The 11,416-nt window shown below is 42.8% G+C and overlaps 2 protein-coding genes across 7 annotated transcripts in view; one reads left to right on the top strand and one right to left on the bottom strand.

Annotated features, from left to right (window-relative positions):
* The first annotated feature begins 1,257 nt into the window (after positions 1–1,257).
* Positions 1,258–11,416, top strand: part of ECI2 (enoyl-CoA delta isomerase 2) — a 26,987-nt gene continuing 16,828 nt past the window's right edge. Inside the window, exons 1-6 of one of the 3 annotated variants that reach the window (XM_073877526.1) lie at positions 1,287–1,349; positions 2,227–2,370; positions 4,097–4,250; positions 6,202–6,300; positions 6,554–6,742; positions 9,007–9,076. In XM_073877526.1, the coding sequence (XP_073733627.1) occupies positions 4,143–4,250; positions 6,202–6,300; positions 6,554–6,742; positions 9,007–9,076 (466 nt within the window). In that variant the 5' untranslated portion in view covers positions 1,287–1,349; positions 2,227–2,370; positions 4,097–4,142. Of the gene's footprint in view, positions 1,350–2,226; positions 2,371–4,081; positions 4,251–6,201; positions 6,301–6,553; positions 6,743–9,006; positions 9,077–11,416 lie in introns of all 3 variants that reach the window. The other 2 variants (XM_025891227.2, XM_073877525.1) reach the window with 2 other exon arrangements.
* Positions 6,749–11,416, bottom strand: part of LOC112838371 (testis expressed protein 56) — a 35,948-nt gene continuing 31,280 nt past the window's right edge. For 2 of the 4 annotated variants that reach the window (XM_073877527.1, XM_025891232.2), the window contains 2 exons: positions 8,316–8,406; positions 6,749–6,974 (listed from right to left, as the gene is read on the bottom strand). The gene's annotated coding sequence lies outside the window, so the exon portion shown is untranslated. The remainder of the gene's footprint in view (positions 6,975–8,315; positions 8,407–11,416) is intronic. The other 2 variants (XM_073877528.1, XM_025891231.2) reach the window with 1 other exon arrangement.

The following is an 11,416-nucleotide window of genomic DNA, read 5'->3' as shown; positions in this document are numbered from 1 at the left end:
GGCCTACTTGGATGTTGCACCCTGAGCCCTGTAAATCACAAAAATTTAAACTGAGTAAATTTGAAGAGCTAATTGGCTTTATTAAATGACTCATGAATCAGGTATCAAGCCATCTAACATATAGAAAAGAGCTCTGCGGGGCTGCAGAAAAGGAAATGTTTTTAAAGGCAGAAAGGGAGCAGAAAAAAGGAAATTATTAGCAAAGAATGCATTGTTTTTGGCAAGGTCACCCTCCAAAGAGAACAGAAGGGATTTATCAGTACATTTCCTATTGACTGGTTAAAGGTTACATGGGGGGGTAGGGAGGTACGAAACCAAAATTTGGTTAGGTATTAAGTCTTAGTTTGCTGACACAGGGCCTTACTATAAGCGACTCTATTTTGCACTTGTGGTTTTCTTTTGAGCCCAGTTTAAAGCAGTGATTTTTATTGTTCTTCAACTGGGGGAGGTGACGGCCAAAGGCCCTTCCAACTCTTAAGGATTCTTTCCCAAAGAAAATACTTTGTTAAATGCTTTGGCAGAACTCAAAAATATCCACAGAAAGTTACTGACATGAAAAGACAGGTTTAAAAATATTCAGCAGACCATTTCTGATCCCCAGGTGTTCTACCAGGTCTGTAAACCTCTCATCTTTGGTGGTAAATAAGGCGTGTGTGTGTGTGTGTGTGTGTGTGTGTGTGTGTGTGGTGTGTGTGTGGGGTGTGTGTGTGTGTGTGTGTGTGTGTGTGTGGTGTGTTTTAAACACACCCTCATTGTTTCCCCCCCTTAACGCACAGCCGATTTTAGGTGGCTGGGGCACTGGGGGCGGGGGGTGCGCAGAAAGCAACCGCCCCAGCGCTGGCAGAGTTCCAGTGTTCCCATAACACACCTTCGCTGCTCCGAACGCACCCCGAGGAGCTCACAAGTTCTGCGCCTCCAAGCTCTGTTTTTCCCGTTCCCGCCCGGAGTGGAGGCGCGTCCAAACAGCCCACCTTAATCCCTGCGATGCTCCCCATTCCTCCTCCTCCTCCTCCCCCCCCCCCCTCCTCCCCCTCCTCCGCCCCCCCCCCCCCCTCCTCCCCCCCTTCCCCCTCCTCCCCCTCCTCCTCCTCTCCCTCCCTCTTCTCTCCCCTTCCCCCCGACCCCGGTCCTGGCGTCACCCTCCGCGCTGGTACCGCCCCCGTCCCGCCCCGTCCCCTATTCTGACCTATCGTGTCCCGCTCCGCTCCCCGCCCCACCGCCTCCGGGCCATCCAGGTTCTAAGTACCGCCCCCGAATTCCGACCCCGCCCCCGCTTTCGGGTTAGCTATGGCGCTGGTTGGGGTAAGCGGTCGACTGGCCGGGTGCTATTGCCTGAGAGCGGTCAGGAGGTAAGTGCTGAGCCAGGGGTTCAAGGTCGCCCTTGGGACCCCGGCGTCCAGAGGCGGTCGCCGCCCGTGGGAGCTGCCCTTTCTCTTATCTTGTCCCGGTAGCAACAGGGCTTTGCTTTTATGGTTTTCCAGGGAGAGAGTGAAGGCAAGTGTCCTTAAACGCGCGCCCTCTTCTTTGGCTGGGCCCGAAATGGTCCGGATGGACGCGCGGGGGTGCCGCAGCTGCCACTCTTCTCCGTACGCGTTGGCGCTCAGCCCTCACCTCCGGCCACAAGCCGCCCTGCCCTCGGGTGCACGCCGCCACCCTGGCTGCCGCGAGGTTGCCGCCGTAGTTCGCTAAAATGCGGTAGAACATCTAAGCACGCTTGGCTTCTCTGCTGATTGCTGTAGAAACGCAAGCCATTATCATCAGGGTGGGGTTAAACGGCTTCCTGGGGAACAGTTCTGTAATGTTAAGTGACGGCATACACTATGTAAAAATTGAGGTGGTGGAGTTATGAATGATTTTCCCGATTTTATATATTAAACGGTAGTGTTCTGTAATTTTTTTTAAAACTCACTTTACTTTTGTGAGAACTTGCACATTGAGGCCTTCTAATAGACATTTTGTTTTCCTTTAGTTTTCTGTTTGGAACTTCACATGCATCACGTAGGATGCAGTTTTTCCCTTTTTTGGAAAGACACGAATTCAGTTATTTAATATAAAAATTATTGAAGACTTTATTGAATTACTAGTATTTCAGAGTTTCAACCTAGGGTTCTTTATAGTCTCTGAAAGGCATATTATTGCAGAGGGAGTGATACATCAGGTGTGGGCGTTATTGAAACTATTATTTTAATCATCTTTGATCCCATTAACTTTAACTTTATATGCCAGGGTCATCATTGTGAACATCAGTTTTTTGCTTGTGGCCCCAGTACTGTGCACTGAAATTTTCTCTTCCTCTGCCTACTAAACACTGTACCTGGTTGTGCTTGCTGTTTCTGCTCTCCTCCTAGCTGGCTGGTTCAGCTTCCTGGGGTGAGTATTTAGTTATGTCTGTTCAGGGCAACTTCACAGATGAGCAGCCACAGGGGTTAGATTTCGCCTGGGTAGGTCCCCCATCTACTAAGAAGTGGCTCTTTGTCTGGAATGCCAACGACAGCTCATCCATCTTTTTGAACATTTCTTGTATCCTCACCCATTCTCCCCTCCTTCTGATGTGGGAAACAAAGGCAGAAGAAAAATTAAATTTCCTTACCACTTACAACCCACTGACAAGTCCTTGAAACAGGCAGAGTGACATTCCTCTAGGCACTCATCTGCCTGGATGTTAATACTTTGCTAAGGGCAAAAGGCAATCTTAGCCCGACCCCCAGGCTCCTGTTAGTCTACTTTAACATATAAAAATTCCTTTGGAAACGTCCTTTATCTCTACCCCCCGAGATACGTGTTGACAATCACCCCCCAAGCTTATAACTCACAGATAAACATCTGAAGGGTCTCATGACTAAGGTTTTATTAGACAGTAATAAATGACCTTTTCCTAACAATAGCTAGCCCCTTCAAGGTCCTGGAAACCTTGCTTCCAAAATTCCTTAGAGACTTAGGCTATCCCTAACTCCCTCCCAACTTGAAAGTGTATAATCAGCCATCCTCACGACCCCCGGGTCGTGTCCCCATGCTTTAATAAAACCACCGTTATGCACCAAAGACGTCTCAAGAATTCTTTCTTGGCTGTAGGCCCTGAATCCCACCTTCTTTCCTACATCACTTCCACCTGTATGTTGGGACACTCATTTTGCTGAACAGAAAGAATTGACCTGATAATAGTTTATACTTCGTTAACAGTCAGTGAGGGCAGACAGGATTTCTGGCCCTTAGGACACAAAAGACCAAATTCTGTGCAGTTGACCTCTTCAGGCTCAGTCTCCTGCTCTCGTCCATTTTGCAGTGCCTTTCATTTACTTTCTTGCCTGTGGCAAAATTTACATGGCCATTCACGTTCCCGCCGCTTTTATCAGTATTTAATTTGAATTGCTACAAATGCTGTGCTGGATTGTAACTTTCTTTTCCTTTATTTTGAGATTACTACAGTTAGCCTCTGTATTGATTTTTTGCGGGGGGGGGGGGGGGCTTTTTTAAAAACAATTTTTGGGGGGGAGGGGAATTATTCAGCCCTTCAAGGTCCTTCTAGCTGGATTAAAAATCAAATTGACAGAGACAAATTCACGGGAGAAAATCAAATTTAGTTTCATACATATGGGGAATCCACATAGACATGAAATTCCAAAGATGGGCAGCAGGTGGCTTACATGACTTATATTTTGAAGCTTATAGTCTGAGCTAAGGAGAAGGGTTAGGAGTCTGAGGATACAAACTGGAGCAAGACCATTAGCAGGAAGGTGAGAGGAGATCTTGGGAAAACAAAGATTGTTCCATTACACAAATAAGTTTCTTAGATAAAGAGGAATCTCTGTTAATGGCACTCTTCCTGGTACAGGGTCTTCTGTCCAACGTAAACCTAAGCAGTTGGTGGGGAGTCAGAGCTTTTCCTGCATCTGCTGGGCTTTGCTTGCTTTTAACTCAAAATATTGCTCATGCCAGCATGGCCCATCTTGGGGCTGTTTGCCCTTGGCCCCTACACCACTAACCATTTGCAGCCAGCTTGTAAAGGGGGAGGTATAGAGAACATATTTCAGGAGAAACAGAGCATTTTGGTATGTAAGGACTGGCAGTAATTAGAAATCAGTCTGCCATTTTGCAGTTCCCTGCAGGTCCCAGCACTGCAGCTGCACATAAGCAAAACAGCAATGGGAGCCTGTCAGAAGGATTTTGAGAGTGCAGTGAATCAGGTGAAGCTGTTGAAGAAGGATCCAGGAAATGAAGTGAAGCTCAAACTCTATGCACTCTATAAGCAGGTATGTGCCTGAGGTCTGACGTAATTTAGAGACATTTTGAGCAGAAGGCTTCTCAAATAGATCTGCCGTGTGTTTTACTGAAATGCAGCTTTCATATTTTTAGGGTTTGTATTACTGCCTTTCCTCTGAAGAGTGTCTACATGAGAGTTTTTCTACATTAGTCTTTGTAGTACCGTTAAGGCAAAAAGCGCATCAGGATCACTCTGGAGTCAGAGAGACTTTAAAAGAGATAACCACCAAAGGCATCTGATTAGAAAAAATCAACTGAAAAATTTTTTTTGAGACCACTGGGGAAATTTGAATGTGGATTGAGTATTAGGTGATACCTAGGAGTTATTATTAATGGCACCATTGTTATATAAGAAAATGTTGATGTTCTTTAGGAATGCACACTAAATATGTAGGGGTGAAATAGCATGCCGTTTGAGAATCACCAAAATGAAAGAAAGAAAGAAAGAAAGAAAGAAAGAAAGAGAGAGAGAGAGAGAGAGAGAAAGAGAAAGAAAGCAAGAAAGAGAAGAGAAAGCAAGCAAGCAAGCAAGCAAAAGAAAAAGAAAGAAAAAGAAAAAAGAATGGACAAAGAAAGTATGGCCAATAAATGATAGTTATTGAGTTAGGTCGAGTATTGGGAATTCATTATAATATTCTACTTTTCTACATGTTTGAAAATTTGTATAACAAAAATTTAAAACTAAAATTTTTAAGTTGTGATGTCTAAAGACAACCTTGGGAAGTCAGCTGATTTGGGGCTCCTGTGTGTGATCTATTTTCCTCTTCCCATGATCGGTACCAGCCTCCCTTAGTGTCCTATGGGTGTGTATAGTGAAGAATTTGACATTGCTCAAAAAGAGACCAGGACTTTGCCCTTGACTTCTGGGAGGTAATCCCTAAGCCCTGAAAAGATCATGCCTGCTAAGGAGTGTCTTTGTCGGCCTGAGGGTCTTAACAATGTGATTTCGAGTCGGGGCTCCTGGCTGCATATTCAAGTCATGCCTACGTTATGGAGCCCCATATGAAAACTCTGAACACCAGGGCTTGAGTGACCTTCCCCGGTGGGCAGTACTCCCTGTGCATTATCACACATCTATTCTGGGAGAAGTATTGTTTCCTGACTCCAGGCTGGGTTGGGGAGGGGGGCTTGTGGATCATGTTGCCTCTCACTTCTCTCTGGCAGGGTGACCGGTGTCTCTTTGTCTTTGGAAAGTCTAAGCCTGCTCCACTGCTTTTGTTTCTCAAAGGCTCTTTCTTCTTTCCTCTTTTAGCAAATTAACAGGATTTGAAGTTTTTACATGTGGCCATGTAAGTGGCATGGGATACTCATCTCAAAACACTCCACCTACTCTCAAACAAGTAAAATTTAGTTGTTTTTATGGTTTCTATTTACATGGCCTTCATTTAAGTTTCCAGAAGGCCAGTGGCTTTGACACCCTCCCATCCCTGCTACCCCAAGTAGGAATCTGTTCAGTTGGCAGAAATCCACCACTGAATTAAGTGGTATTTTTTGTACCTTCGAGTGGGCTTTCAGAATATACGGTAGGTTTCCAAATGTTTGTTGTCTGGTTACTTTTGAAGATAGTTTGCTTGAATATTTTGATTGTGTGTGAAAAATGGGATCATCAGTATAAAACTAATGAACTATTGAAGTTTTTAAAAAGTACTTTGCCAAAACCGTTGTCTTGCATTGTTTTCATAAGCAGGCATTTAGAACTTACTTTAGGAACTGATAGCTGATGGCACATTTTGTTTCTCCAGTCTTTTTTCTGTTGTGTATTTTCACCTGCAGCATCAAAGACAGTGCAAGGGAAAGGTTAAGATGAATTTATGTATCTTCTAAAAGTGTTTGGGAGGGGAAGGTGCATTCACGCTGGTTGTGCATTTTATGGATCTTAAATATTTGACACTCCAATTTGCATGGACATTTGACTGATAATTGCCCCTCTCCTTTTCACAGGCCACTGAAGGGCCTTGTAATACACCTAAACCAGGTCTATTCGACTTGATCAATAAGGCCAAATGGGATGCATGGAATGCTCTTGGCAATCTGCCCAAGGTAAATTTACTTGCTACTTTGCTTTTATTTTAGTTACTACTTTGCTTTTATTTTACTTGCTATATTCCTGAAGGAAGATGGGTGCCTCTCATTATTAAACCATTGCAGATGGAACCTGTGAGATCTGGTTGGATTCTGTTGAATCAGACCTCTCTTCTTTCTTCATTGCAAGGTGCCATGTCTTAGCATCTTAAGTTTTCAAAGTGCTTATTTGTTGACCATGGGCTACAGTTATTTGTCATCTTCTCTTCAGGAAACTGCTAGGCAGAACTATGTGGATTTGGTGTCTGGTTTGAGGTCTTCGTCTGACTCCTCTAGCCAAGTGAAGTCTGAAGCAGACAAGAAACGAGCTGGATATGACACGCTGGTGATCACCTCTGAAGACTGCATCACAAAGATCATGTTGAACCGGCCCGCCAAAAAGAATGCACTGACCACACAGGTAACATGACCTGCCCTGGGAGTTTGTCCTGCTTTTCTTTCCTCCCTCTGTCTGTTTCACTGAACAGCTAGAATGTTTCAGCATCATTGCTATTTTTGTGATCTCTTGTTTGATTTATGCAAGAGGATTAGTAATGGTGCCCACTTCTTCATACAACTGAGTTGGGCATTTGTTAGTTAGAATTTGTTAGCTTTGGGTAGGTTCTGTGTGTCCAAAAAGCACTGCAACTTTCCTAGTGATGGAAGCACAAATAAATTAAATTAATACAAATGAAACATACATTGATATAAGAGAATAGGTATAGAGGTTCTCCAAGGTTGATATAGACCATCCCCAGACTTTGCTCATGTCACTTAGACTTGAGAGTGAGTACTGTTCAAGTTGCATGGGCCTTTATTTATACAAGTAGAGGGAGAAAGGAAAGAAGACGTTCATCTTAAATATAGCATAACCCAGTTCTGCTTCAAATGAGCCACCTGACAAGAGCTCCTTTGACCTTTGAGTCTTTTATTGAATTACAATGATAATAAAAATAACCACTTTTACCTCTTCCCCTTGAAAAAAATGTAGGGAATTAATTGGATGCTTGGTGCTAAACTGCCAAGTAAAATTTGAGGGGCTAAAACCCTTTCCATTGGGTTTATCATCTACATTGTAGCAGAAAGAGCGTGATCACTTAAAATGGTGTTAAATAAGAATTCCATGAAGTTGGATATGTGCCATTGACTTAGTAAAACATTTGATCCTCAAAATTTCATTGCCTTTGCCTCATTTCTGTGTAATCATGGTGATGATGATGATGATGGTGATGATAATGGTGATGATGGTGGTGATGATGATGGTGATGATGGTGGTGATGATGGTGGTGGTGATGGTGATGATGGTCATGATGATGGTGATGGTGATGATGGTAGTGGTGATGATGGTGATGGTGGTGGTGATGGTGATGATGGTGGTGGTGATGGTGGTGGTGATGGTGATGATGGTGGTGATGATGGTGATGATGGTGGTGATGATGATGATGGTGATGATGGTGATGGTGATGGTGGTGGTGGTGATGATGATGATGGTGATGGTGATGGTGGTTATGATGATGGTGGTGATGGTGGTGGTGATGATGATGGTGGTGGTGGTGATGATGGTGTTGGTGGTGATGATGGTGGTGATGGTGGTGATGATGGTGATGATGATGGTGGTGGTGGTGATGATGGTGATGGTGGTGATGATGATGGTGGTGATGATGGTGATGATGGTGATGATAAGGAGGTGGATAGTTATAGCATCTGCTCTTTACAGAGTACCTAGTGTGTGTCAGCCCTTTCCTCACAGAGGTTTCTTTAAATCCCACAAGGAGCCTAGTTTTAATACTAACAATAAAATAATTAGGTTAAGTAGTAACTTGCTCAAATTCACATAACTAATAAGCTGGAAAACCTGAATCACCCTAATATATCCATCTCCTAATCCCAGCTCTGGCCAATTACCCTGTCTTGCTGCATCATCATAACCATAATAATAATGGAGTTATTTCCTCCTTCCCTCCCTCAGTGAATACAATTTCACCCTTACTCACATATTATGTCAAGTCCATATTTTTTTTTCAGTGTCTGTGTATCCGTAAATATCAACCCTCTTCGTCATTCTCTCCCACACTGATGTCTTATCTGAGGTAGAAACGGGCACCAGTGCGTTAAAAGCCGTAACAGCGACACCTCCAAGATTTTCAGAGACGTTGCTGATTTAAAATATTGGACCTATTGTCTTTGGCTACCATTAGAGTGTCTTGAAATCCCAACCTTTAACACTTTTCAGAGTGCCTGGGACACACGTGCTCTTTTTTGAGGTCCCAGTTGACAAACTGCTTCATGGAAATCTTCCTCTGGCCGCCTCCCATCCTACCCATGCTAGACATCAGTGCTTCCTCCAAGCTGCCTGCCATGTCATACTTTCCACCCACTTTAGAGCTCCCCCTCTAGTAATTGCAAAAGCTCAAGGACTAGGTCTTATTTGTTCACTTTTGGGGAAAGGTGGATATATCCCCCAGTGTCCCTAAGCGCACATGGCATATGATACACACCAAATAACTGTAAAACGAATGAAAATCCTTTCGACTTGGGCTGCCTTTTTGGTTATGTAAATACAACCAACATTAATAGTTGGCGCTTTGCAGAGGACAGGCTTACAGACAGACTTTTAGTGAATCCCACGCAATGGTTGTGATTTTCAGAGTTCCTTTCTTTTTCTCGTTTCCCCCATTCACATAGATGTATCGGGAAATCATGCTTGCACTTGAAGCTGCAAGCAAGGATGACTCTACCATAACTGTTTTTACAGGTAAGACATTCTCTTGGATTTCTTAATAATTAAATTTCTATTTGGGGGGATTTCCTACCAGATAGGAAATTGAGTAAATAGCTCTGAGATATTTTCCAGTACTGAGATACTCTATTCTTTTTAAAGATGTTTTAATTTTTATTTTTTTCTAGCTTTCTTTGAACAAACCCAGTGAAGTTAGGCCCTGTAATTACTCTTATTTTATAGATGGGAACACTGAAAGGTTAAGTTTTGATAAATAGTGCTTTTACTATAGTTATTTTCTATATATTCTTCACTTTTGGTTTCTATTTCCACTTTGATCCAAGCTTTACATGATAATGATAATTCCCCTTTTTCTTTTTTTTAAGATTTTGTGTATTTATTTGACAGAGACACGGCAAGAGAGGGAACACAAGCAGGGGAGTGGGAGAGGGAGAGAAGGCTTCCTGCTGAGCAGGGAGCCCGATGTGGGGCTTGATCCCAGGATCTTGGGATCATGACCTGAGCCGAAGGCAGACGCTTAACAACTGAGCCGCCCGGGTGCCCCAATAATGATGGTTCCTTTAATTTCTAAAAAGGTTTTTGTTGTTGTTGTTGACTTGGTTGGTTTTTGGTTTTCCATTTCTGTTACTGATTCCTGGCTTCACTGAATTATAATCAGAGAGTATCAGTTTTACTAGATTTACTGTTTATTTATTTATTTATCTGGGGGGTGGGTAGAGGAGGAGGGAAAGAGCGAATCTTAAGCAGGCTCCCAAACCAGTGCGGAGCTCGATGCAGGGCTTGATCTCAGGACCCTGAGATCATAACCTGAGCTGAAATCAAGAGTTGGACGCTTAACTGACTGAGCCACCCAGGCGCCCCACTAGATTTACTTTTTAAAAATCTATTAAGTTTTGTGGGGCGCCTGGGTGGCTCAGTCATTGAGCGTTTGCCTTCGGCTCGGGTCATGATCCCAGGGTCCTGGGATCGAGCCCCGCATCGGGCTCCCTGCTCCGCAGGAAGCCTGCTTCTCCCTCTCCCACTCCCCCGCTTGTGTTCCCTCTCTTGCTGTGTCTCTCTCTGTCAAATAAATAAATAAAAAATCTTTTAAAAAATCTATTAAGTTTTCCATATATTACTCCATATTGAACTCTCTACCTTGAAGATAAAGAACTGGAAAATGGCCAATTTTTTATAGCATCCAGAAACTATTCAAAAAATAAGTTCGTTCTTTTAAGGTATAGAGTTAAAAATATATCAGTTAGACTGCCTTTTTCTAATTTATGTTAAGATTCCCCATTTCTGTTTTTGTCTTCTAATTAATCTCAGACTGAAAAAAGTAACTTAAAGGCATTTATTGCTATTATGTTTCTTTCAGTTTCTCCTTCATGTCAAAAAAACAAATTGCTTTAAAGCAAGTTTTTATCTTATTGACACTAAAAGACTTGTGAATAGTTATCCGTTATTATAAAATGGTCATCTTTTGTCTCACTTAATGCTTTTTTGCCTTGAAGTCAACCTTGTCAAATATTAATGCCACAACACCTGCCTCAGTACTCTTTGCACTTGCCTGGCAAACCTTTACCACCCTTTTAGCTTTCTGTCTTTCCGAATTACTTGTTACAGTCTGTGTCTCATAGAACACATTGTTAGATTTTCCCTCTTTGATCCGGTCTGAATTTTTTTTTTTTTTTGTAAAGGCCCCTTCACCTGTTTAGATTTATGTATATGACAGATCTGTTACATTTTAGCTCTGGCATCTTACATGCTTACTACTTAGAATACTTCCTTTGTTTTTTACTTCATGGTCCGTTTTTTCCTTAGTGTGTGTTTTACTTCTCATGGTTCGAAAGGTTTTTTCCCTGCTTTTAGTAATTGCTTTTATAGCTTTGTGTGGTACCCATCAATAACTCTAGCTTGTATTTTTCCCCTTGGACAAGGTCTGTTGGTTGCCCTATGAGAGTCGAGGAAGGGAGCATGCATTTCCCGACACCCTACAGACCTCTTTTTTTTTTTTAATTTTTTTATTGTTATGTTAATCACCATATATTACATCATTAGTTTTTGGAGCAGTGTTCCATGATTCATTGTTTGTTCATAACACCCAGTGCTCCATGCAGAACGTGCCCTCCTCAATACCCATCACCAGGATAACCCATCCCCCTCCCCCCCTCCCCTCTAGAACCCTCAGTTTGTTTTTCAGAGTCCATCATCTCTCATGGTTCGTCTCCCCCTCTGACTTACTCCCCTTTTCTTCCTCTCCTGTTATCTTCTTCTTTTTCTTTTTTCTTAAAATATGTTGTGTTATTTGTTTCAGAAGTACAGATCTGTGATTCAACAGTCTTGCACAATTCACAGCGCTCACCGTAGCACATA

The sequence above is a fragment of the Callorhinus ursinus genome, unplaced genomic scaffold (assembly GCF_003265705.2).
Source record: "Callorhinus ursinus isolate GAN/ISIS: 27379988/994484 unplaced genomic scaffold, GSC_fseal_2.0 scaffold26, whole genome shotgun sequence".
Classification (NCBI taxonomy): Eukaryota; Metazoa; Chordata; class Mammalia; order Carnivora; family Otariidae; genus Callorhinus; species Callorhinus ursinus.
Note: the sequence above shows the minus strand (reverse complement) of the source record. Positions and strands in the feature narration are given on the sequence as shown.